This window comes from Platalea leucorodia (genome assembly GCF_965183815.1).
Source record: "Platalea leucorodia genome assembly, chromosome: 13".
Lineage (NCBI taxonomy): Eukaryota > Metazoa > Chordata > Aves > Pelecaniformes > Threskiornithidae > Platalea > Platalea leucorodia.
In genome coordinates this window covers 17,192,315-17,216,985 of record NC_138835.1, presented here as the reverse complement: position 1 = coordinate 17,216,985, position 24,671 = coordinate 17,192,315, and the positions used below count along the sequence as shown (strand labels likewise).

Below are 24,671 nucleotides of genomic sequence, written 5' to 3'. Positions count from 1 at the left end.
ACCACGGCACCTGGCCGACAGAGAAGGAAAGGCACGGACACGGGGCAGAGCTGTATGCTGGTTTTTAATGTTCCTAAGAACTAGGAAACAGAAATCAAAAATAGACTTTGCTCTTCTTGATAAAAGTAATAAAATGGTTAGCGGTGTTAAATTAATCCTTACAAAACAAAACCCAAGGAGGTTAAATAAAGCCCAGAGGCTCCGCATAAAAACCACAACGACTACAAAACAGCTGCAAAGACGTCTTTACACACCAAAGAAACTCCTCTTCTCCGCTCCTCCCCTATATGGTACACAGCGTCGGCGAACACGGGACTCACACATGTGGGAAAGAAACACGGATGTGATGGGAGCAGCCCTGCGAGGAGCACGGGCGCCATGGACAGAACTATTTACACTATGGACACGGAGCTGTGCTGGTGCCAGTCTGGCCGCAGGAGCCCCCGGGCTCTGCCCGCCCTTCTCCTGCCAGCGCCGGGCTGCGGCCAGCTGCCGGGGCCCCTCCAGCCGCGGCGCTGGGCGCCGAGCACTCGCGCTTGCCATCCGTCCCTCCATCTGTCCCGCCGTCCTTCTGCCCGTGCGTGCGTCCCAGCTCCGGCTGCCCCTTCCCTCGGTGCTCCGGCGTCAAAGGGGCCGCCTGCTCCTCCTGCTGCGCCACGCTGGGTTCCCTTGCCCTCCAGCGAGGGCCACAACCGAGCCTCCTCTCCCCGCCAGTGACTGGGCGCTCCCCGGTGCTCCTGGGCGGAGGTGGCGTGCAGTTTGCAGAGGAAAGCAGGTGCCGCGGAGCTGCTGCGCAAGAGTCCCCTGGGCCAGTGCTACGCAGCCAGCAGTCTCTCCACTGCCCTGGCAAGCCTCCTCGGGGCTGCCGGCACCTCCCCTGCTGCCTCGCACCTCTGCACCTTAGTTGGGATTAGTCTCCCGGCTGCTGCTTTGCTCTCGGCCCAGCTCCCGCTCTTTGTCTGCTGTGGAGGAGGAGGAGGAGGATGATGATGAGGAGGAGGATGAGGAGCTCAGGGTCCGGCCTGAATGCTTGTAGGCTGCAACGAGCTCCTGCAGCCGCTCCGGCGTGGGCTCCCACTTGGCAAAGCCCGCGCTGTTCTGCAGGAAGAGGACGGCTGTGTTGTGCACAGCCTTGTAGTACATCTCCTCTCTGCAAGGGAAGACAACGGGCACTCAGCATCTCCCCTGGCCCACCTGCCCAGAAGTCATGCAACTGCCACCCAGATACACTTCCTAGCACCTTCCCCTCCTCTTCCGCGTGCCATGTTTAGGCCAAGTATTCGTCTCTGTCCTTTCCTCTCATTATTCTGAGGAAAAGAGCAGGCAGGGTGCAGCATCAGGCATTTCTGAGTAAAGGTAGAGGCTCATGAACTTTCAGAGGGGAAGCACTGATGCTGCATAGCCACGTTGCTCTCTAGCAGCACGTGCATCGGGACATCACTGTCCCTGCAGGAGACTCACCACGGTAAAGCATCAACCGTAACCAGGTACAGAGAACTTAGCGTTTAAGCACTTGTTGCTTAAACAAGCTGTTGCTTGAACAGCAGACCAAGGGCCAGCTTACTCTGCTGAGGACCAAGCTCCTACCTGCCCCTTGCTTCTGCTTCCCCCTGTGTGACACCCAATTGCTGCGGCGCTTGGAAACGCGGCTCAGCTGGCTCACCAGCTCCGAGGGCTGGCAGAGGAGCACAGGTGATCACCGCAGCAGCACACGTATGACCTGTTCAGACTGGACTTGTACCCAAGGAATACACCACTCACAAGCTTTTTGTTACTCAAACAGCTCAGTGGTCATTAAACAAACGTGAAATTCACAACACTCTCTGTGCCTATCTCAAAAATCCAGGGCGGCTATGCACTGTGGTTTTCCTTGCCTGCTCCCTACTTCCCACTGATTTCAACCTGGGATAGGATATTTCTGTCATATGGCTTCGGAAATGCCATCCCAGAAGGACCCAAGAAAAAGGTCTGCCTACTTTTTGCAGACGTGCTGAGACCCGCTGCGGTATTCGTGATCGAAGGCTGGCAGGATGAGCTGGTGCCGCTTGAACTTGCTCTGCTCCATGCGGATCAGGGCTGGTGTAGGAGGGTCCCGCCACTCGGGGATGAAGACAATAAAGGAGAGAGGCTCACTGGAGTTCTCCAGCAGTTTCTAGTTCAACAAGAAAGTGAACAATCTCAGCGCTGGCTGAGCAATGATGTGTAATGAGTTCTACTGAAAGGAAACAGTCCTGCTTCTGGAGCGGTGCTGCAGCAGTCACTGTCCGTTGCCTTCTGCATTACAGCCCTGCTGCGAGGGTGCGGGAGCAGTGGGGGGAAGAGGACTGGCTGCACAGCTCTGTTCAGAACAACTCCCCAGGAGAGCGAACGTACCTCAAAATGAGAGACCATGGCATCCATCAGCTCCTCACAGAACGGAGGATTTGCCTCAAAAGAGCCACTTATAGGGAAGAAATCCAGGCACGGGCTGGAGGAAAAAGGCAAAGATCCCTATCAGAGAGGCTAGAATTCTAGTTTTCACACCTTAAAAAGCATCCGTTTCCTCAGAAAAGGCACAGTCATACTCTCAGAAAGCCTGAATCCCCAGCAGTACAGGGCCTGCCGCTTCTAACAGCGGGACTGGTCACTGGGGACACACTCCACCTGTAGTCACTGAAGGAGAGTGATGACTCAAGCTGACTGCTTCAGGGCCTGGGTCTCCCGTCCTTTGGAACAAGGGCAGACCTATAAACTGCAGGGATCAGAGCTCTCTAACTAGACTAACGGCACACTCCTGACGGCTTCACAGCCAGCCTGTGTCCGCTCGTTGCCTTCAGGCAGGCCTGAAGCACACATCCTTCTGAGCAGATATCCCACAACCAGCTACCGCCCTGAACGCACAAGACACGTCAGCCTGTCTTGAGTCATCGCACGTGCACACACCCACACAGAAACACGGCAAGGGCACCGGAACATAAGACTCACCCCCTGGATCCAAAATACCCGTCTGTATCCAAGAAGGCCGAACAGTACTGTTTAAAATAGCAATTCAGGGGCGAGGCAAAGCATTCAAAACTCACTCCAAAGAGCTTGTGGAGGGCTTCAAAGACGTGCACGGGAAGTGCCCCCTGCAGACCAGTTCCTTCGTACAGACCCACACCGAACATCATCTGAGGAGAGCAAACCCCGGTGAGCTGTGCCTGCACTCGCTGTTCCTGCTGCTCCCTTCACTGACCACGGACCCAGGGTCACACGTCCATGCACCCACTCCTCTAGGTATGCAGGGCCCCCTCGTCCTTTCTCAAATTCGTGTAGGTCCCCTGCATGTACCCAAGAATGCTCTTTAGATATTTCATCCAAGTCAGGCCCCACAAACCAACCGTCAATTTTCACATATACCCGCCATGAACGTTTAGCTGGCCCTCAGAGTCAAGACCTACTGAAGGTTTCTTTCATAAAAATTTATCTTTACTCCCCCGAGGTCTCCTGTCAAGATCACAACTGCTTCCCAGACCGCAGCCCAATCTCAAAACACCAGGAGCAGACAATAGGCCCAGTTTAAGCCCTATTTTGCACCAGGCTCCCAGAGCTGCGGACCTCCCCCAGAGCAAAGACAACAAGTTCAGTTCCCCACTATTACTAAGGCTTTCTGATGTATGACAACTGTGATGAGATGGTACCTGATATCGACGGAGAAGGCACCAAACCCTGGGCAGAAACTTTTCAAAGCCAGAGTCGTCAATGCAACTGTACCGATAGAGAAGCCACTGGAAAAGAAAGCTCGGCCGTTAAACACAAACAGAATCAACAAAGGTAAGACAGTAGACAACCATACCACGACATGGAGAAGGACACTGACGAACAACAGGAGCAGGTGGGGCTCTGCATGGAGGCTTGTCAGCACATCTGCTTTTACCGTGGGAGTGAACCACAAGCTCTTTACTAGCATGAATGAATGTACCACATCAGCAAGCGTCTCTCAGCACGGGCTGCCTTGCTGCGAGCAGGACCATTCCTGCAGCACAGCATGTATCCAAAGCATACACGCCACCACCTTGTACGGACTGCCAGCAAAAGCCTGACCCTAACTAAGGCGAAAATAGCTGTCCTCATTTGTGCTACTATTAGGGCAGCGTCTGACAGCCTCCGCCAGGTCAGCACTCCATCCCTCTGCACAGTCCCTCCTCTCGGAGGACAAGGAGAAACAAAACCTCTCACCAACGAGCAGTTTGTGACAAGTCACGCAGGACTGGCAGTCAGCCCTTACCAGCTTGCTGAAGTAGTTGCGGCTCACTTTCACCATCTCCCCCTTGTACCGCACACATGCCACATTGTTCTCCATGTGCATTTCCACGCTGGGGAGTGGTGGGGAGGGGATGGCCAGTCTCACTGGGTAACAGTATACGAGCCTGTCCTGGACTTCAGGAGCTTCTATCTCAGCTACAGAGAATAAAGAGAAAGGCAGCCCATTAGAATCAAAGGATGTTTGGGATAGATCTTCCTTCCACCTCAAAACATGCAGCGACAGGAACAGGGCTAAAGAGGTCACCCCAAAAACACCATGGTGGTCCTTCATAGATCTTGTAGGCAGCTACCTAGGTTCAGAGCTGATTCCCCAAATTAATTCCATCACCCACTGTTAGAGCATAGAGAGGACCCATTTCGCAGTACTTCTCCATCTCTAACACAGCAGACCTGTAGATGGTACACAACCATTCCAGCATCGTGAGGCATGTTCCAGACGAGTAAAACACTTTCCTTGTCATTACTGTTGCTATTTCAGTTTGCCCCAAACTCATCCAAAACACAATAAATATTCCCAGGCTGTCAAGTGCAGGAGGCAAAGGAATCTTCCTGCCATCACGGATAGCAGCTGAGCCTCGGCTTCGGCCAGAAAAAAAAAAAGAGAGCTCACGGGAAAGATCAGTTGGAAAGAATAATGTATTCAATCGGGTGGGAAGACAAGTGGCAAAAACAAGCATCAAGAGGCGGACACTGGGATCTGAAGGGAGTCTGAGGACAGCCAGTTCAGTGCGGTCAGTTCCTAACAAGCTACTTAATCCTGACAAATCATACATTTATGATATTAGAGATTACAGTCGGTAACAGTACCTGAGGGGAAACACCTTGCCACTGCATAGGCACCGTGTGACTCTATCAGTGAAGACCTATGCTGGACTGGGTATTTCTGACTATCAAATTCAACCCCGTGGACTCAGAGCAGCCCTCCCAACGGATAACGCTATTTGAACTGCCCTTATGTTGCAGTGCTGTAGCCCTATAGCTCTTCAGAGCTGACTGCGTACCAGATATATTGTTCTCTTTGAGGATGGCAAGATGCTTCTCCCGGATCCGCTTGACGTACTCAAGCGATATGTAGTAAATCTTACTGCAGATGCCTTCAACGGAGTCCTTTGCTGCAGCAGACACATGGGGCCCACATTGTTTGCGTAAGTGCTCCAGGCGGTCCTGCAGAACCAGAGAACCATAGGGTCCCTTACACAGCCCACCACTGGACTCCCCAGAAGTACGCAGAGTCTCCATGCCGCTGTCACTCCCATTTCACAAAGCAAAGGAAAGCAATCGCAGTCTTCTCCAGGAGGACCTTCATCTGGCCCCAAACACACCCCCCGTCCTTTTCCCAGGCTCCCTGCGCTCAGCTGCACAAGCAGAGGGACACTGACCATGTAGTCCTCCTTTGAGGCAGAATGGTCCCGTCGCAGCCAGCTGAAGGTGTCCTCCACGTTCCACTTCACCACCTTCCTGCTGTCTGGTGAAGCACTCCTGCACAAAACGGAGAAGCAAAATTTAACCCACATCTGCACAGCAATATATTCCATCCCACCACAGCGGTCTTCTGTCAGCAGGGGAACACAGCTGCTGACGCTTCTTCAGGGCCCTACCCTGTCGCTCCCCCCAGGCCTCCTCTGGAAAGTGCTTCCAGACATTTGTAGGACTAGGGACTGCCATGCTCTCTCCAAAACACAGTGTAGTTGTCTGCTGTCCTCTCTGCAACAGGAGAGGCAGATAAAGCATTTATCTGTCATGGAAACGGTCCATTTTGATCTTGCCTCTCATTTTCAAATGCAGCCACTGCTAGGAGCTTGTGACTCTGAGAAAACTACCCCATTAACAAGCTTTTTATTTTCCCCACAAGGCTATCTTCCTCAATTCTGTCCTGCGGCAGAACTTGTCAGAAAAATCATACATGGTATAATAAAATACCACTCTAAGCTTGCTGCTCTTCAATAGCAGTGAGTGCCCAAGCACTCTTGTTTTTTTCTCAGGGATAAATGACAGAAGGCATTCCACATCCAGTATTTCACAGATTCTCACTTGTCTCTGCATACATTCAGCTTCCCAACATTAGATTTTACTGTAACATTACTATCAGAAGATGCCTGCAGCACTATTGTTTTTCTTTTGTACATTCCTAACCTTGCTCTTCCTCAGTAAGATGATGACCAATGCTGAATAAGGTGGGATGCAGTAGCCCCTTCTAAAAGTCCCTATAACCTTCTTCTCTTTTCTGAATGTGACAGCGCTGTAAGAGGAACTCCCACCTGGATTCAATCAGCCGTTTCGCAGCCTCGGCATACTTGAACAGCAGTCTCTTGGCCTCCTCCCGGAACTTGATTCTGGATAACCTAAGGTAAGTTTAAATTCACATGCATCAATTCCACAGCTACCACAAAGGCATGGAGGTCAGGTCCAGTTCCCAAGCTTTACATCACCAGCACCCTTCCACTTCATCAGTGAAAGTAAAACACAAAAGCACAGAACCGCAGCAGCTAAATCACTGGACCAGACCAATACAAAAACAACACAGCAAGGTGCCCTGTCTTTGAGAAGTACCTGATGGGAATGTCATTCATGATCTCTCTGAACATGGAAGGAGACACTACTGGCTCACAGTCGCTTGGTAAAAGAGGATCTGTCCCTTTATCAACCACCTTCCTCTCCAGCATCCAGCGATTAAAGGACTCCCTTGGTGGGTCAATCCCTGGAGAAGCACAGAAAAAGGGTCTAATCAATGCGATAAAGAGATGCCCAGAAGCTCTGTTAAGGATCATCACACTGGAGTTCTGCCTCGTGAGTCCACAACCAACAACGTCACAGAGAGTATAACCATCACAAAAAGAGATCACAAGGAGAAGACAGACATAAACCAGAAGGAAGAACCCTACAGTACTGCAGGATTGATAAGACAAATAAGGGGAGCCCAATAGAAACATTTACCTTCTCGCTGCTGGCAGAGCTCACGATAATGTTGCCGCAGCTTGAGAATGAGCTGGGATCGAAGCAGCTCCACCTCGGGGTGTGGAGAAAGCACTTCAGATGGTGCTCTCTGCTTAATCACTGCATTTGTCTGAATATCCAGGTCCCAATATACTCTACGGCAGAAGCAAATGTCATCAGGATGGCCAGATCATTGGCTAAGTATCAAATACTACTTCTAAAGATGCTTCCTTGGGCTGTTTCACCAGCCAGGAAATTGAACTATCAAAACTCCTTGCAAAGATATAGGGAGGTGTTAGAGCCCTCAGATTCTTCTTCAAAGAGGTCTGGAAAAGCAAGTGTCTCTAATCTACCACCAAGAAAAGAACAGAAGACAAATGGAGACAACTCACTCAGTTGGTCGTAGAAGAGCTGCCTGCTGTTTATCTTCAGGTGAAACACACCATGCCTTCAAAACAGAGGTTCCTGGAATACTGGGAGAGCTGGGGACTGACTGAGCGGCTGGGTTCCCTGGGACGTCCGCCTGGGCATGTAAAAGATGAATTACTGCCCCACAGAGACAGGTAAAGGGGAAGCAGCCCAGTACACCTAACGATCCTGCAGCAGTATACCACTCAGGATACCCCTGGGAATTGCTAGAACACATTTTGCCTGCTGTTGGCATAAGCTAACGTGGACATGCAAGATACCGTGTTTCTCAGTCATAATCTGTTATCTCCCAACTCCCAAACTCCACCTCAGGCTGTAAGAGAGAAAGGGCAACTCGGAAGGACCTGTGTCTGCTGCCACTTTTGTACTTTCTGAGTGTCAGCTGTCACAGCTTGAGTTGTACTAGGGTGGCCTGACCTTGCACAGTTCAAAAAAAAACAGGTCCAAGCTCCGGACCCCCTAGGTTTCAGTTTGAACAACATCCTTAAGCCTATTTGTTTCACAGCACCAGACCCACCTTGGCCTTTTTCAGACTGTTGCCGCTCAGTGGAACCTCCTCAGAGAATCTCCTCTTCCTTTGCTTGCTCTCCACAGAGGTATCCATCATCCCACCTTCCAGTGGCATCGGAGCCGCATTCAATCCCAGAGGGTCTGACTATGAGCATCCAACAACAACAGCACAGGTTAGTTCATCAGCTGCCACTGCAGAGTCCCAAACAAAGGCAATAAGCCCTCTTAATTTCCCATTTCACTGCCCCAGGCTCCCACGTGGATGGAAATAAGGACACCAATACTCACACCTGCAGAAAGCTAAAAAAAATCTCTTCTAGACCTGTGTCCGTATGTTTTTTTTTTTAAGACTTAGATGAGAAAAATGCAACACAACTCCCCCAGGCTGAGTGTTCTTTGAGCAGTGTGCTATACCTGGAACAGCACTACTTGAGCGTGCACCTGAAGGAGGAACATTTCATCAGAACCAAGCCAGACACTGGACTCAGCAAGGAGTTCTGAAGGTAGAGAAGACCCTCCCACACGTGCAATCTGAAGTCCACAAGACCACGGCATCTGCCCCTGCAGAGTATCCCAGTAGAGGCACAGCCCCTCGAGATGAGTGCTGACTTACAATGACGTCGTGCTGTCCCAGGACAGGCATTTCCCACAGAGACTGGTTAGTGAAGCGATTGAAGTAGTAAGGGCGGTTCTCCCGCTTGCTCCAGCACTTCTCCCAGCCAGCCTGCAGCAGCTCATCTGAGAAGACAGTGAGAGGGTCAGGAGAGGAGCGGTCCTGAATAACAGCCCTGCCCTTCAGGGCCCCACTACTGTCACAGCACACTCTGAAACACGCATCGTTCCTAGCCTCCCTTAGCAGCCTCGCTTCACCTTCTCCCCCCTGCAAGCAGGGCCCTGCAGAACTCCATGCTGGGCCTTCCCAAAAGCAGAGTCGGTACCTGGCAGGTCCTGTACCAGTCGCATAGGTTTGGGGGAACTGGGCTGGTTCTGGTTGGAGGTGCCAGGTGAGTGACTCATGAGAGACGCTTCCTCCGCAGGGCTTCCGTGATTCTCATTGGCCATTTCTCAGCAACCGCACTAGAAAAAAGTACACAGAAAATCCGTGTTACAGCAGGAAAGATCCCAGATCCGCTTGGCCCACTCAGCTGTAGCACTACGAGCTCATTCTGACAATAAAACAGGTTTGAACCAATATGCACAAAACAGCACCTAAGTCCTGAAAAATACCTGTTATCCTAGATACAACTAGCTATGAGGAATGCTGAGCTTTAAACGGTGTCAAGCAGGGAGTTCTTAAGGCCAGCACTCAAAATACTCACTTTTCAGCTAGATCTCTCCTAAGAGTGCAGCGCCTGGTCCCATACATCGGGACTGAGAGCATAAAAAATAAAATACACTCCTCTGTGAACACGTACCACCTTCTGCCATGCTAACACTACTAGCCATATCTGATCTGTTATCCTCAGAGACAGTTTAAATCAACATTCACACACACAAAACTGCACGTAATTTAAAGAAAAGGCTTTTATGAAAGAACTTCTGCTATATAAAATAGGCCTAGTGCTTCACTAATAACAACGTCTGTGGTTCAGATAACCGCCGGCTAGGAGCTGGGAACTCCTGAACTATTTTCCTCGGTATGTCCCAGGCCAAGACTGGCTGTAAGGCCTCAGCCAGGCTGTTTTAGACTTTGGTATTTTTTTTATCTTCATAACAACAGTTATGCAAAAAAGGGTCTGTTGAAACAATAAAGCTCATCTTAATCATAATTTAATGTTGCCAGCTGGAGAGAGACAGCCAGGCTTTTCCTCTCTTAGTCACCGCTCTTCCCCCTGGGGAAGTTTCTGAAACAGCACTGCACACTGCTCCTCTCTGGCAGCCCTAAACACACTGGCACTGAACTGGGGGGAAACAAGGCATTTTGAATAATTCCCGTCTACCTCAGCTACTTAACTCTATTCAGGCCTTTGGAGACACCCTGCACAACACCAAAGTTAGGGCCGCAGCAGCACAATCTTGTAGAGAGAAGTGTGTTTTTTAACTGAACACCGTAGTAGCCCCAGCAGTAGGTCCCTCGTATATCATCTCTTAAATAAAAAACCTGGTTTGGTTCACACACTAAGTTATTTTGGATTTATTCACCCTTGCTGTCCATAAGAACTGTGCTGGCTCTTTCAGAAGAGCAGAATGGCAGGAGCTGACAACGATCAAGAATTAGCAGGCACTAAGCTGTCTATAGCATGGCTGTGGAATCAGTGCGATGCAGGCCAGGGTGAGGAATGCTTGACCCTTCCAGCACCTCGGAAGGTGTTGCCGTTCTTCCAGCACGGGTAAGCAAGGAAAGGCATGGGACGCTGCAGAAACCTGGAGTTTCGGTCTCTGCTCAGAACTAGGCAGATAACAACAACCAAGCCCAGAGGCGAAAGCGTCTGCTGCAGAGCGTACCAATGCAATCATTTAATCGCCTCGGCAGGTGAGCATTGCGCAATGTCTGTTTACTCCCGCTTCCTCCTGAACTCCAACCCCACCGTGCCCTCTGCAGTCACTTCACTTCAGCTAGCCGCCAGAAAGGCGGCAAGGTTACCCCAGCCAGCTCAAAGAGACACGGCAGGAGCTCAGACTCTGTCGGGGCCGCCAGTGCGAGGGAGCCCAGCGGAGCCCGCGGAGCCCTAGGGCCGCAAGGCACGAGCCTCACCGGGCAGCACTGCAGGTGCAGTAACTTCCGAGGGATGCATTTAACTCCTCCTCCTCAAACTAAAAACATATTTGCACATGGAGACACTGATGCGTCCTGCACATTACACAGACAACGTGTTATAATGAACTGGTATCTACTGACAGGACCAGACCTCCCAAAGTGAGCCAAGGGTGTAGTTCAAGAAGTTACAGGCAGCGCTGGGTGTCAAGATCTCCCTAGACTGGACAGCATGCACCGCCTGCAGCACCTCGCCAGTGTTTTTCACCACTGATCGCTCAGAACGGCTGTCAAATAGGGCTCGCTGGTTTTGCCTTTTCCCGTCTACGGATAAACTAGAACGGTGGAAGCAGACAGGAAGCTTTATCACTTGATCAGTGTTAATGAGTATTAAATCCAGGCACTCTTAAGGTCTGGGAAAAGGGGAAAAAGCAAACTAACAGGAATCCTGACAGAAGCAACTCTACTTTTATGTAACGGTATTGGGACTTTGACAGCAAAACGGATCCAGAGCAAGCACTTTATGGTGGTTATGGTATTGTTTTTATACACCACAGCAATGCATACAGTGCTTCACAGATGCGGTAGAACGCTGTCCCTGCCCAGAGAGCTTACAGCCTAGGAGCAGCAGCACAACCGGAGACCACAGCGAGGCAGAAGAAGACACAAAGCAAAGAAGTACAGCAGACAGGACCGTTATTTGTTTCCATTTCGCCGAGGTAGGGTTGTACACAAGACAAGAGCAAACGCAGACAAAGGGGAGCGGCGACAGCCCCCCGGGACGCAGCAGGGCTCTCCCTCACCCCAGAACCAGGCTGCTGCGGGAGGCTGCGGCCGGGCCACCGCCTCCTGCCACCGGCGCTTCTCCCGTTCCTGGGGGCCGGGGCCGAGCCGAGCACGGAGCTCCCCGGCGGCTCGCAACCGCGCCCGGAGCGCGGCGCCCTGCCCGCCGAGAGCAGGCTGCCGGGGCTGCCCCCCCGGCGGCGGCGACGGGACGGAGCTCCTCGGCGCGGCGGGCCGGGACCGGCGGGCGGCCGCGGGCGCCCAGCGAGCGCGGAGCGGAGGCGGCGGCGGCTCTGCGGGAGCGGCCCGCGGGCAGGGGCTAAGCGGAGCGGAGGCCGGGCGGCCCCGCGCCCGGGCAGGCGAGTACTTACGGTGGCGGGCTGCCTGGCGGGACGCGTGGCCGTCGCTCCGTGCTCGCCGCTGGCGCGCCGGGGCCGCATCCTCATAGCGGGGCGTCCCGCGCCTGGCCCGCGGGGGCCGCTGCGGAGACAGGAGGCCGTTACGGCGCTGCGCGGGGGAGGAGCCGCCGGGGCGCGCGCAGGCGCGGCGGCAGCGGCGGGAGCGCGGCGCGGGGCGCAGCCGGGGCGGGCGGGCGGCGGCGGCCGCGCTCTAAGATGGCGGCCGCGGGCCTGCGCCGCCTCCCTGCCGCCGCCGCCCGCCCGCCTCCCCCCCTCCGCCGCCGGCGGGGCGGGCCCGGGCCGCGCGGCAGCGCCGTTTACCTGGGCGTGAGGTCGGGGGCTGCAGGCACCGCGCGCCGCTGCGTCTCCCGCCGCCGCCCCACCTCCGCCTCGCCCGCCCCGCCGCCGCCATCTTGCGCCGGGACCGCGGGCCGCCGGGGCGCAGGCGCGGGGCCGCCCCGCCCTCGCCACCGCGCAGGCGCGGGCGCCTGCGCGGCCCCGCCGCCCCGGCGCCATCTTTGGTGTGGCCGGGCCCGGGCCCGGCCCCGCCCCGCCCCGAGCGGCCGCGCCGCCGCCGCTATTTCGGGCCGCGCAGGCCACCGCTGCGGCCCTGCCCGCCCGCCGCGGGCGGTTCCTGCCGCTGGCAGGGCGAGGCCCCAAGCCGCCGCCGCCAAAGGGCCTTTGAAGTGCGGCGGCGCCGGGGCGGAGCGGGCGGCCGGGCCCGAGGGCGGGGGCAGCGCCTTGATGTGCCGGCGCCGGCGGCCGCGGCCCAGCTGGGTGCGCGCAGCGGGGCTTCCTCCGCCCGGCGGCGCCCCGCGGCCGCTCCCCGCCGAGGCCTCAGCCCGCGGCCCGCCCCTGGCAGGCGGCCGCCCCGAGCCCCGTGCCGCCGGCTGACGGGAGGCCTCTGCTGAGGAGCGGACGCCCCTGCCCGCACGCCCGCTCCTGTGGTTGCTCTGGCCCGCGGGGTCGGGCTCCAGAAAGGCTGCGGTGGCGGAGGCCGTGACCGGCTGCGCGGGCGTGTGCCCGGCCGTGCCCCTGCCCCGCGCCCGGTGCGGCGCTTCGCAGCCGGAGCTGGGCGCCGGCACCGAGACAGGCGGCCGCGCTGCCCCGCTAGCCCGTGGGATTGCTCCCTTCCCCGAGACCGGGAGCTGCTGCTGCAGGAGCTGCAGCGTGGCTGCCTGCCTGCGTGGCTGCTGGGGCGTGTGCCCGGCCGTGCTCCCCGGCGTGGCTGGAGCTCCCACGGGGCCACCTCGCTGGTTCCTCTGCACCCACCGGTTGTGTCCTCCCGGAGCCCCGGGACGTGCCTCTGCCACCCGTGGCACGGGAGCCCGCACCCCGCAAGAGAGCGTGGTGCTCACACCGTGGTGGGAGCGGTCTGCGTCCAGTGCAGCGCGCGCTGGAGGACAACGTGGGGTGGGGAAGGGGGACGTGGCAGGTAGGGGGTCCTGCCTCTGCCAGGCTGGGCTGGTTTCTGGCCTTGAAGCCGGTGGGGATGGGCTGCAGCTGGAGCCCCCGGACGCACCCACCCAACCCAGCGGCCACTCTGCATGCAGGGGCACGGCTGCCCCTCTTGTGCCACAGGCCCACGGGCTTGGCTTGCTGGGCAGACGATGGTGGGCGCTGGCTCATGGCCCTCATGAAGATGGGCTGGGGCAGCCGTGGGGCCCTTTCCTGCCCTTCGCCTCTGGAGCATCCCCACTGCCCAGCTTCCCGAGGAGCTTTCCGTCTTCCTGGGCAGCAGCCCAATGTGCTGGCTCTCCCAGAAGTCCTGCCCTCTGCTCCGAGGGCACCAGGGTCAGTTTAAGGAGTTAATGCTGGCAAAGCAATTCTGGAGGGATAAGTGCTGTGCAAGCACTAAGTCTCCCAAGTCTCCCTGTGTCCGGCGCAGGAGCCCCGGCGCAGCCCGGCTCTGCTGCCCTGCAGCACAGATAATCACCCGGAGCGCAAAGTGCTGGCTCAGACCGGCCCCTTGGTGCACGGCCTGGGGGGAAAGGGGACGCTGCGGAGGGACAGTGTGAAGCCCCTGTCCTTGGAGCTCAAGCGGCCGGAGGGGGCGGTGAGGGCAGGGGCAGCCCCGCAGCTGCGCCCCTGCAGCTCACCCGGGGGCCTGGGGAGCTGCCCATCCTCCCCGTGAGGGGGGATTGCAGGGGCGGGATGGAGCAGGATGGCAGCGTGGGCGCTGCTGGGGCCGCTTCGGCAGCGCCGTCACGGTGCCACAAGCCCCAGTGCCTGCCCAGGCAACAACCCAGGCAAGTCTAGGCAAAGGCGCGTCCTGCTGACACGGAGCTGCCGGTTCGTGCCAGGGGCCTGGGCTGTGGGTGCAGCACTGAGGATCAGAGAATCACAGAATCGTTAAGGTTGGAAAGGACCTCTGAGATTGTCGAGTCCAACCATTAATCCAACTGCCTGGCCCACCTCTAAACCGTGTCCCTAAGCACCACATCCACACATTTATTTGGACACTTCCAGGGACTGTGATTGCCCCACTTCCCTGGGCAGCCTGTGCCAGTGCCTGACCACTCTCTCCATGAAGGATCCGGCAGCCTTGGCATCTTCTCCGCCTGGGGCTCATGTCACAGAGGGGCACAAACCAGCCTCCGTTGGCACGCCCGGCCTGGGGCCACGGGGCTGGTGATGGGCTCCGGCCCTGGCGCAGATGCTGCGAGCGGGGCTGGAGCTGGCAGAGGGCGGCTGCAGGAGCTTGGCACCGGTGGAGGCTTTGTAACACGGACTGGGGGGGCCGCCCCGACATGACGAACCCCTCGGACCCCATTTGCACGCGTGCCCCTCGCAGGGCGGAGCGGTGCCGGGGAGGCCCAGGGACGCGGTGCCTGGCTGCGCGTGCGGGGCACGGGGAGCTGTGTTTGCGGTGGGGGAGGAAGGCTGCAGGCTCAGCCTGGAGCCCGGGTGTCTGAGCAACCCGCTGTCTGTCTGTCTGCCTGCCTGTGTGGGCAGGCAGCGGGGGGCTCGGTGCCGGGGACCTGCATCCTCCCTGTCCCGCTGTCTCCTCCCAGCTGTGGGCTCACAAGGAGTGGCAGCTGGTGGGATATATAAAGGCAGGGGAACCTCAGCCAGCTCAAAAGAAACTCCTGGAGCTACTGGTGTTCTCCCTCCCTCCCTGCCTCCCTTCACGTGATTCAGCTTCCCCACACCAGGGGAGCCGAGGACAAGCCTCGCTGTAAGTACCCGAACTGAGCCGGCATTGTGTAGGCGAGCCCCCGGGTCCCCACAGCCCTGGGAAGGATGGCGGCTCTGGGCAGGAGGGGCCCCCGTCCTCTCCCTTGCAGAGAACTGGGGGAAAATGCTGCGGGGGGAGCCCTGCCTGTCGCTGCTGGATGAACAGGCTCCAGCTCCCATCTCAGCCCAGCGTGTGGGCAGGCAGGACATCTCTGGGGGGGCACTGGAGGGCTGGGGGCAGCCCCACAGGAGAGGGCTCCCTTCTCTGCGGGGCGGTAGGGTTCCCCGCTGCAGCAGCACATGCCGGGCTGGCACCTCACCGTGCAGTTTTGGGAGCTGGGTGTGTTCAGGGCAGGGTGGGACGCTGCTGGCGCCGGCAGGAGCGAGTGTTCCCAGGGGACGTCAGACCCTGTGGGCCTCGCGGGGTCCCTGCTGGGGGCTCGCATGCAGCACCCAGCTGTGCCGCTCGTGGGCTGCTGGTCCATGGGGGTTCAGGCGATGGGGACCTGGGCAGAACTGAGGGGGGGTTCGGGGGGAGCAGCGTGTTCCTGGGGCCATCCCCTGCCACAGGGCTGCAAGCAGGTTGGGCAGCAGCCGTCTCCCTCCCAGGGTGGCCGGGTGTCCCCCGTGTGCCCGCTGGGCCAGCCCCTGCTGACCCTGCTCTCTCCCTTCAGGTGCGAGATGGCTGCCGGCAGCTGCCTCCTCCTCTTCCTCCTGCCCTGGCTGGTGACGGCCTCGCACAGCCCACCTGGCTGCAGGATCCGCATTACCTCCAAGGGGCTGGACCTGGGTAAGGGGCTGGACGGGACCCTGCTCCCAGGGCCTGGGTAAGAGGCAGGTTGGGACGCTGCTCCTGGGGTCTGCACCTGGGTAAGGCTCTGCCTGCGCGCGGGGCAGCTGGAGAGGAGCCGGGGGCTGGCTGGGGGCGATGCTGCCGGGAGGGCGGCGCAGCCTGGCTGTGGCCAGCCCGGGCTTGCTTTGCTTTGCAGTGAAGCAGGAGGGGCTGCGCTTTGTGGAGCAGGAGCTGCAGAACATCACAGTGTCGGACCTGCACGGGAAGGAGGGGCAGTTCCACTACAACATCAGCCAGTGAGTGCTGCCTGCTCCCCGCACACGCGGCTCCCTGCATCCATCTGTCCGTCTGACCATCTCTGTCTCCCCCTTGAAGGGTCAAGGTGATGGACCTGCAGCTGGCATTTTCCGACCTGCACTTCCAGCCTCAGCAACACCTCGTCTTCAACATCAACAACGCCTCCATCAGCCTGCGCTTCCGGAGGCAGCTTCTCTACTGGTTCTTGTGAGCTACCTCCTGCTCGCGCTGCCCCGGGCACCAGCCTATCCCACGGCTGGGCCGCAGCCGCTGCCTGGCCGTGCCCATGGGGTGCCTTGCTGCCCTGCCCTGCAGCTGGTAGGAGCTGTGTGCTCCTCTCATCTGCTGTCCTTGCTTCCAGCTATGACATCGGGTCCATCAATGCTTCTGCGGACGGCGTCCACATCCACACAGTGCTGCAGCTGGCCAAGGACGAGGCTGGGCACCTGAAGATCTCTAACATTACCTGCAATGCCTCCATTGCCAGAATGCACGCAGGCTTCTCCGGCACACTCAGGTACACCCAGCCCTGCCGCAGCAGCCCTGTCCCTCTGCCGGGCCAGCTCCGCCTGTGCCTGGCTCCCCGGTCCCCCTTTCTGCACCCTCGGGACTTCCCCAGCCCAGGCTGTGTGCTTGCACGGGAAGGGAGGGCAGGGCTGGAGCCGCAGGGAAAGGCAGGCGGCTTCAGAGCTGCTGTTGTGTCCTGCAGTAAGGTCTACGAGTTCCTGAGCACCTTCATCGTCACAGGGATGCGCTTCCTCCTCAGCCAGCAGGTATGGCCGAGTGGAGATGGGAGATGGAGCCCAGGGGAGCCTCGCATTGCCCTGCCCCACAGCGGGAGGAGGGTCCCGGTCCTCATCCCATTCCCCTCTTAGCCCAGCCCCTTGCCTTTCAGATCTGCCCGTCCCTGGAGCACGCCAGCCTGGTGCTGCTGAACTCCCTGCTGGACACGGTGCCGGGTGAGCATCGCCCTGGGGGAAGGGACCAGACCCCGCTCACCGTGGGGAGGGCAGAGCTGGGTGGGCATGAGGCTGCCAGACAGCCCGCAGGCTTGGTCATGACAGCACATCTTCCCTGGCAGTGCGGAATGATGTGGATGAGCACATCGGGATTGACTACTCCCTCCTGCGGGATCCGGCCGTCTCCACAGACACCCTCGACCTAGACTTCAAGGTGAACACTGGATCCTGCCCTGCCGACCCTGTTACCGTCCCTGTGGGAGCGGCTGTGCCAGCCTGCACGCTGGGCACCACAGAGCGAGCAGGGCGGGCTGTGCTACAGCTGCGGAAACATCTCCTGTTCTTGGCCCAGGGCATGTTCTTCCCCCGTGCAAGAGAGAACCAGGAGCTGGAGAACCACGCGGTGGAGCCGGTGATCAAGGAGACCGAGCGCATGGTCTACGTTGCCTTCTCCGAGTACTTCTTTGACTCGGCCATGCACGCATACTTCCAGGCGGGCGTGCTGGCCATAGAGCTCGAGGGGGAGAAGGTAAGCGGTGCCAAGTCACCCAGCTACGCGCAGGCAGCTCTCTGGGGGCAGGGGCCTGCTGCCAGGCAGGAGGGAGGGCTGGGCTCTGCCAGCAGAGCAAAGGAGGTGCCACCCAGGGAGCAGCTCTGCTGGGATCAACAGCAACTGCTTGCTTACCCTCCAGTGGTTTGTCCTCCCTGCAGGTGCCCAAGGACCTGGAGGTTTTGCTGAGAGCCACCTTCTTCGGGACCATCTTCATGCTGGTGAGAGGAGCACCCGGCCTGGGCGGGAGGCACAGGGGAGCCCCTGGGGCAGAGCACAGCCCTGCCCAGCTCCGTGCCTCTGCCTCACCTGCCCTCCCCAGAGCCCTGCTGTGGACGCTCCCCTGCGGCTGGTGCTGCAGGTGTCGGCTCCGCCGCGCTGCATCATCAAACCCTCGGGCACCTCCGTCTCCGTCTCTGCCTTCCTCAACATCTCGCTGGTGCCCCCGGGCCGCCCCGCCGTCCAGCTCTCCAGCATGGCCATGGTGAGCAGGGCGCTGGCCGGGAGGGGCGCGTGTGGCCGGGCCCCTGTGCAGCCACCCCAGCGCGCAGGGGGAGAGCGTTTCCCGCCCAACGTGGGAAGGCTCTGGTGTCCCAAAGCAGAGGCACAGCTGGGCCCCTGGAGCAAGAGGAGCAGCCAGCCTGGCCAGCTGCCTGCCCGCAGCGGGCACAGCAGGGCTGCGATTCAGCCTTCTCTCTCCCTAGGAAACAAAGCTGAGCGCCAAGGTGTTTCTGCAGGGGAAGGCGCTGCGTGTGCAGCTGGACCTGCGACGGTACGGCCCGTGCAGGGGTCCTGCGGAGGCTGTGGAGAAGGTCCCCTCCGCGCCCCACTGACGGCTGCTTTCTCCCCTGCAGGTTTCGCATCTACTCCAAGCAGTCTGCGCTGGAGTCGCTAGCGGTGAGCAGACCTGCGCCAGCCCCGGGGGCCCAGCCTCCGTGCTAGTCCCCAGCCACAGCACGGGGCAGGCTTGGGGAGGGGCCGCACATCGCAGCACACCCCTTCTAGCCCGCCCGGTCCCAGTGCAGGCGTGCCCTGCCCAGGCAGGCAGGTCTGCTGCTGCTGTGGCACGCTCACCCGCGCTCCTCTCTCCCCAGCTGTTCTCGCTGCAGGCCCCACTGAAGACCCTGCTGCAGCTGACAATCATGCCCATCATTAACGGTAGGCACCACTGCTGCCCGCACACAGCTGGGCTTGGGGCAGGGGCACGGTGGGACTCGGCTTCACTGCATCTCTCCCTCCCTGCAGAGAGGACTAAAAAGGGGGTGCAGATCCCGCTGCCAGAAGGCATGGACTTCACCAAGGAGGTGGTCACCAACCACGCGGTACGCGGCAGGATGGGGACAGCCCGGGCCCCCGCAGCGGGCGCAGGGACCACGTCCTGCTGGGGCAGGGCGCAGTCCCACCCAGCCTCACGCTAATCCTCTTCTCCTTCGCAGGGATTTCTCACGGTGGGAGCTGATCTCCACTTCTCCAAGGGGCTGCGGGAAGTGATTGAGAAATACCGCTCGGCCCCTACCGCCCCCGCCTACCCCAGCTCAAGGCCTGCAGAGCCCAGCGTGGACCCCCGCCAGCTCTAGCTCTTCCCCCGACTCGTTCCTTCACCCCGGACCGAGGGCAGACCCCGGGCTGGACCCATAGACTGTAGGTAGGAAGCAGCTTCCCTCGTACCACTGGCACGTCCTGCAGGGCGCCCGTGCCCGGGTGGGTAGCAGCAAGGTGGAGACAGCCGCTCTGGGAACCCCTGCTGCACCCCTTCTCATTACACTAATAAACGACTCGACTCCAACCCATGCGGCCTCATTGCTTGGAGGATGTGCCCGCACCGGACCGCACGGCTGCCAGCACGTGGGGAGACGGGGACGGGGGCAGAGAGCACCGCTCCCCCGGCTCAGGTACTCGGCAGGCAGACACAGAACAGCGGCAGCGAGCTCGGAGCAACTGCGCTTTCCCTGCTCTTGCGGGTGGGTTGTCTCCAGGCCTCAGCGACCCCCTGCAGAGAGGGGGGCACAGACCACAGGCCCCGGCTCACCGGCACGGCGCATCAGCACTCACCTTGGCTGGATCCTTGGTGCGTAGTGGTGCTCCGCAGAGAGCAAAGGAAAGCAAAGTGGTGGGGTAGCAGAGCGGTGCAAGGAGCTGGGCAATGAGGAGCAGAACCACCTTGTTCAGAGAGTTTATTGCGAGTTCCCAAAAGCACTGCGTGCCCCAGGCAGCGAGCGGGTGGTGGGATTGTCTTCATGGTAAGCCTCCTTCACCGGGATCAGATGTAGGAGCAGTTTAGAGGGGAGCAGAAATTCCCTGAGGGAGCAGCGCCCAGCTGCCACGTGAACTGTGCTTTCCTGGCAGGGGGCAGCTGCCTCGGAGCCTGCCCAGGGCGGTGTGCGTGCAGGGGCTGTGGGGCAGAGGGAAGTGGTGGGGATTGCTCCCTTCCCAGGAGGGAAGTAGCTGCCTGCCCAGACAGGGAGGAGGCCAGACAGGAAGCCACAAGCGAGGAGGCGGCTGCAGCAGGGGCACGACTCCTCACCCAGCAAGGACAGAGCCCCTGGGACTCCTCGCCCCCCACCCACCGCAGCCAGCCCCATCCTCCACCCTGCCCAGCTGGGCACCGTCCTGCAGGGCTGGGCAGAGCCCCTGGGCTGGAGCAGGGAGCCCCACCGCTGCAGGAGCGACTTGTTTCATGGCGCAGGGAGCCTGGGCGCAGCTGAGCAGCAGCGAGGACAGGCTGCGCGGGAGGTGCCGGGTGGTAAGGGCGGCCGGGGCGCCAGGCACTGTCTCCGCAGCTCCTAATAAGGCTCATTTTTAATGAAGCGGCTGAACATGGTGAAGGCAGCGAGCGGCCGGTCCGTGGGCACCATGTGGCCAGCTCCCTGCGGGAAACAGGCAGCAGGAGGTCAGTCCTGGCCGTGGGGCTGCTGCTGCCTGCAGCCCAGCCAGCACTGCCCTGCTCTGACCGCAGCACCGGCGCCTGGTACGCCGCCTGCGCCGTGGCCAGCAGCTCTGTCCCTGTCTCCTGGACGCCCTCAGCCCTACCTTGACGGTGAGGAAGGCGATGTTGGTAAATTCCTTCACGAAGCCCCCGATCTGGTTCTCGCCTCTTTCAGTGTAGAGCCAGGGCCGCCGAGCCACCTGCACCTGGGACCGGCAGCAGCGCCCTCAGTGCCCCAGCTGCCCGAGGCAGGTGGCCAGCCCTGCCCGCGCTCTCGCCGCAGCCGGCCCCAGCACGCAGCTGGCGACCAGCCTGGTCCAGGCCCTGCCCTGCCCAGTTACCTTCTGGCACAGGGAGTCCACAAACCACTCATCCCCGAGGAAGTTGCAGGCCATGTCGACGTCCCCGTTGTACACCAGGATCCGGTATTTCTGCAGAGCAGAAGGAGGGTGAGCGCTCCGCAGGGCAGTAGCCCCGGCCAGGCAGGAGGCCGGTTTGGCAGAGCCGGTCCCAGGGCCCAGTGGGTTTCCCCGCACGCACTGTGGCTCCGAGCAGCTTCAGGTACTGGTCGTTCATCTGCATGTACAGGCGCTTGTAGCTGCGGTTCACCTCAAAGCTGCAGAGGAAGCATTGGCATCACACGGCTGGTCAGGCTCGCGATGGTCCCTCCCTGCCTGGAGCTTGCTCACCTGCACACCTGCCACTCCGGGGCCTCAGGGGAGATGTGGAGAGCCTTCCTCACCTCCGGGGAGTTCAGATACACGCTGGGGGCTGTGGAGTTCGTGCAGGGAGGGTCCATCCGGACCTTCTTTCGGGCTACCGGCATCCGGAACAGGTTCTGGGAGAGAGTTGGGAGAGTCCCTGCCACAGCAGCACCTGGTGGTGCCCCACGGGAGCAGCTTCTGCCTGCTCCTGCCCACAGGCAGCGCCGCTGGCCGGGCAGAGGATGCTCACAGCCTGGTGGCACGGGCGCCCAGGCTCACCTGCCGCCAGGAGAACCTCATCGGCATCCGGATGAAGGAGTTGCCCAGGTCGTGTGTGATGAGATAGTCACCCTCGTACCTGCAGCCAGAACCGGCACGGGGACAGGCTGAAAGCTCTGGAGGAACAAGGGCTCAGGGTCCTCCGTGGGGGAGTCCTCAATAGCAGCCAGACATGGTCCACCTGTCCCAGAGGGACCCCTGCCCAGCCCACCGTGTCCCTCTGCCAGCCGGGACCCCACATGCTGCAAACTAAAGCAAGCTTGTGACCGGAGACTTGTCTCCCCTGGGGCCACTCTCACCTCATGCTCCCAGGGACACCGCCATCACATGGGGCATAGAGGTTGTAGATGTTGAGGCCGGACTCCTCTATGATCTGAATCGTTTCGCCCATCTGCAACGAGCCACAAGAAGGGTTTGGGACTCAGCAGGACGCTTGAGGGACCGTGGGCCCATCCAGAGCCAGGCGGGTGGGTGCTGCTCACAGACACCAGCGCAGGGCACGTGCTCGGGGGCTCTGGCTTCCCTCACCTTGAGCGTGCAGTTCAGGTTCGAGTTGTCGTGGAAATTGCACTTCCCCTGGGAGCAGCAAAAGGCCTGCAAGTCCCTCCACAGCCTGCAGGCAGAGACCAGGGGACTAGACTGCACTGCCCAGATGGCAGCACCGACACAAAACCAGCGGCCGTGGCCACAGCCGCGCTGCAGGCTCCCCGCCCTGCGGCCACACAGCGTGTGGCTCGGCCCGTGTGCACTCTATGAACAAATGTGCTGCCCAAGTCAGGCCAGGAGCTTCCCTTGTCCCCCACAGCACCGACCCAGCCAGCCCCGTCCCAGGCCGTGCCCCTGTCCTGCTTGCACAGGGACGGCACATCTAGCGGCAGCACTCCCTCTCCTCTTACTCGGTCCCCAGCAGGCCGTGGTAATAGGCAAAGTAAACCAGGGAGTTATCGTTGATCTCGTACGAGGAGAGGCCATTTCCTACAGCAATACCCTGTGAGGCAAGAAGAAAACAACTCTGTTGTGCTCCAGCTCCCTGCAGGGCAGCCGCGGCAGCAGCAGCAGCAGGCAGGAAGCAGATGCGGCACTGTTTACTCCGCAGAGGGAACAGGAAGGGTCGGGGGTGCCTGAGAACGCTCCCCTGGTCCCGCTCGGCGAGGACAGACACGTCCGCCAGCAGCCGCTGCCAGCGCCCCAGAAGATGAAAGGCCACGGGGCCAGACCCACCCTACGCCCCAGAGGGGGCCCCGCACGCTGGCTGCGCAGCCGGTCCCCACCCCAGTACCGCTCGAGAGCCCCAGCGAGGCCGTGCCAAGCCCCCTGCTCCCCGGCCCAGCCCAGGCCAGCGGCAGAGCCCAGCTTCTCACCTTCAGGTTGAGACTGGGGTCCTGCATCACCCACTCTGCCAGCGTGGGGATGTAGACCCCCCCGTAGCTCTCCCCTGTGAGGAAGAGATCATTCTTGGAGTACTCAGGGAAGAGCCGGAGAAAATCCTTCAGTGCCAGGTAGTTGTTGTGAGCGACCTGCAGGCAGGAGGAGGCAGGGGTCAGGCAGCGAGGCAGGACCGCCAGCGCCCAGGCTGGGGCAGGCAGGAGGCAGGTCCCTCCCAGCAGCCCGGGCCACTCGCCTCGGTGTCGTTCGTGGCATACTTCTTGTCCTTGGAGTAGGAGAAGCCGACACCAGCGGGGGACTCCAGGTAGAGCACGTTGGCAATCTGCAGGGACAGCAGAGGAGCTGGAGATCAGGCGAGTCCCCCCCTCCCGGCGCGGGGAGGCACAGGGCTGCTAGCCTCGCCGGTAGCAGCGCCTGCGGGTGCCTGGCCCGCCCCAGGGCTGTGCTGGGCGGGGGGCACATTCCTGCCCTGCTCGACAGCGGACTTGAGAGGAGGGCGTGCTGGGCAGGGGGGCCTGCCCAGGGGCCACCCTCTCCCCACAGCCGTGGAGGGCTGCAGCGCCTGCGCCCCTACCTTGTTCCAGGCGTAGTCGTTGTACTTCAGCGTGATGCCATCAGGCTGGATCTGGGGAAGCAGAAGGCAGTGACCGACGGGCACAACCAAGCCGGCCGCAGCGGGATGGCTTGTGCCATGCAGCCTGCCAGCCCCGAGCCGTGGGACGTACGCGACTACTGACCAGGAAGGGGCCGTGCTCCTTCAGGAAGCCCTCCATGGAGCTGCAGCCGGGGCCCCCGTTCAGCCACAGCACCAGGGGGCTGCTCTGGGGGTTGCTCTGGGCCTCCACGAACCTGCGGACGCACGGCCCTCAGTGCCCGGCCGGGCCCCCATCCCGCCCGCTCGGGCGCGGCCCGGCCCCAGCCCCGGTACCGGCGCGGCCCCACCTACCAGTAGTGCAGGAGCTTGCCCGGCCCGGCGCACAGGTAGCCCGAGAAGTGCCGGAAGGAGGGCTGCTTGGCCAGCCCCGGCAGGAAGGTCACCTCGTGGCCCGGGGGGGCGGCCTGGCTCAGCCCCAGCAGCAGCGCGCACAGCAGCACCAGCCCCATCTGCGGGGGGCGGGAGGGGAGCTCGGGGCGCTGCTCGCCGGGAACGGCCGCGGCCCCAGCAGCGCCCCCCACCCGCCCCGGCCCGGCCCCGGCCGCCCCCGCCTCGGCCCGCTCCCCCCCGCCGGCCCCGGCCCCGGCCCCGGCCCCGTCCCGTCGCGTCGCGCTGACCCCGGCCGCTCCCGGCGCGGCTCCCGCAGGCGGCGGTCCCGGCGGGCACATGACACCCGCCCATATGACCTCCGGTGCTCACGTGAGCGGGGCGGGGCCTCGCGGCGGCCAATCAGCGCCCCGGGAGCGGCCGGTCCTGCCCCGGTCCCGCGCGCGCACGTGGGACCGGCTCCGTCCGCGACCCGCGGGGCCGGAGCGGGGGGGCCGCGGCGGGGGGGCCCGGCCCCGGGCCGCCGGGCAGGAGCGGGGCCCTGGCACGGGAGGGAGCGGGGAGCGGGGCCGGCGGAGCCCTCGG

At 60.6% G+C, this 24,671-nt stretch overlaps 3 protein-coding genes across 5 annotated transcripts; 1 reads left to right on the top strand and 2 right to left on the bottom strand.

The window, feature by feature from the left end:
- Window positions 1-45: 45 nt before the first annotated feature.
- Window positions 46-12,462, bottom strand: PCIF1 (phosphorylated CTD interacting factor 1). 2 transcript variants are annotated; one of them, XM_082326139.1, is made up of 17 exons: window positions 12,355-12,462; window positions 12,007-12,115; window positions 9,096-9,234; window positions 8,771-8,895; window positions 8,165-8,302; window positions 7,611-7,741; window positions 7,219-7,373; window positions 6,835-6,982; window positions 6,543-6,626; window positions 5,664-5,763; window positions 5,286-5,448; window positions 4,247-4,419; window positions 3,660-3,746; window positions 2,965-3,149; window positions 2,374-2,467; window positions 1,977-2,152; window positions 46-1,150 (listed from the first exon to the last, which is right to left on the bottom strand). In XM_082326139.1, exons 3-17 carry the CDS (start codon window positions 9,217-9,219, stop codon window positions 901-903), a joined length of 2,133 nt encoding a protein of 710 aa, XP_082182265.1. In that variant the 5' UTR covers window positions 9,220-9,234; window positions 12,007-12,115; window positions 12,355-12,462; the 3' UTR covers window positions 46-900. The 2 variants fall into 2 exon arrangements, with proteins under 2 accessions (XP_082182265.1, XP_082182266.1); XM_082326140.1 differs by lacking the exons at window positions 8,771-8,895; window positions 9,096-9,234; window positions 12,007-12,115; window positions 12,355-12,462 and adding an exon at window positions 8,572-8,752.
- Window positions 12,463-14,626: 2,164 nt separating this feature from the next.
- PLTP (phospholipid transfer protein) lies at window positions 14,627-19,644 on the top strand. 2 transcript variants are annotated; one of them, XM_082325647.1, is made up of 16 exons: window positions 14,627-15,211; window positions 15,885-16,000; window positions 16,200-16,299; window positions 16,379-16,507; window positions 16,662-16,817; window positions 17,010-17,073; window positions 17,196-17,259; window positions 17,382-17,473; window positions 17,612-17,788; window positions 17,971-18,030; window positions 18,132-18,293; window positions 18,514-18,581; window positions 18,664-18,706; window positions 18,904-18,967; window positions 19,055-19,131; window positions 19,246-19,644. In XM_082325647.1, the coding sequence occupies exons 2-16, from the start codon at window positions 15,892-15,894 to the stop codon at window positions 19,384-19,386; spliced, it is 1,506 nt and encodes a 501-aa protein (XP_082181773.1). In that variant the 5' UTR covers window positions 14,627-15,211; window positions 15,885-15,891; the 3' UTR covers window positions 19,387-19,644. The 2 variants fall into 2 exon arrangements, with proteins under 2 accessions (XP_082181773.1, XP_082181772.1); XM_082325646.1 differs by having other exon boundaries at window positions 17,382-17,788.
- Window positions 19,645-19,937: 293 nt separating this feature from the next.
- On the bottom strand, window positions 19,938-24,487 carry CTSA (cathepsin A). Its single transcript, XM_082325623.1, has 15 exons — window positions 24,377-24,487; window positions 24,051-24,208; window positions 23,842-23,953; window positions 23,679-23,729; window positions 23,340-23,426; window positions 23,080-23,235; window positions 22,615-22,706; window positions 22,247-22,331; window positions 22,018-22,109; window positions 21,719-21,797; window positions 21,425-21,573; window positions 21,276-21,351; window positions 21,077-21,166; window positions 20,840-20,941; window positions 19,938-20,676 (listed from the first exon to the last, which is right to left on the bottom strand). The coding sequence occupies exons 1-15, from the start codon at window positions 24,425-24,427 to the stop codon at window positions 20,593-20,595; spliced, it is 1,464 nt and encodes a 487-aa protein (XP_082181749.1). The 5' UTR covers window positions 24,428-24,487; the 3' UTR covers window positions 19,938-20,592.
- Between the last annotated feature and the right edge of the window lie 184 nt (window positions 24,488-24,671).

Excerpts from the sequence above, each read along its gene's own strand:
- PCIF1 (XM_082326139.1), bottom strand. The coding sequence starts at position 9,219 with ATGGCCAATGAGAATCACGGAAGCCCTGCGGAGGAAGCGTCTCTCATG. Across the intron at positions 5,764-6,542 it reads AAACGGCTGATTGAATCCAG|GAGTGCTTCACCAGACAGCA; the intron begins GTGGGAGTTCCT and ends CGTTTTGTGCAG. Across the intron at positions 4,420-5,285 it reads CAAAGAGAACAATATATCTG|CTGAGATAGAAGCTCCTGAA; the intron begins GTACGCAGTCAG and ends TATTCTCTGTAG.
- PLTP (XM_082325646.1), top strand. The coding sequence starts at position 15,892 with ATGGCTGCCGGCAGCTGCCTCCTCCTCTTCCTCCTGCCCTGGCTGGTG. Across the intron at positions 17,074-17,195 it reads GCTTCCTCCTCAGCCAGCAG|ATCTGCCCGTCCCTGGAGCA; the intron begins GTATGGCCGAGT and ends CTTGCCTTTCAG. Across the intron at positions 17,789-17,970 it reads TAGAGCTCGAGGGGGAGAAG|GTGCCCAAGGACCTGGAGGT; the intron begins GTAAGCGGTGCC and ends TCCTCCCTGCAG.
- CTSA (XM_082325623.1), bottom strand. The coding sequence starts at position 24,427 with ATGTGCCCGCCGGGACCGCCGCCTGCGGGAGCCGCGCCGGGAGCGGCC. Across the intron at positions 23,954-24,050 it reads GGCAAGCTCCTGCACTACTG|GTTCGTGGAGGCCCAGAGCA; the intron begins GTAGGTGGGGCC and ends GTGCGTCCGCAG. Across the intron at positions 22,110-22,246 it reads ACCTGAACTGCACGCTCAAG|ATGGGCGAAACGATTCAGAT; the intron begins GTGAGGGAAGCC and ends GGCTCGTTGCAG.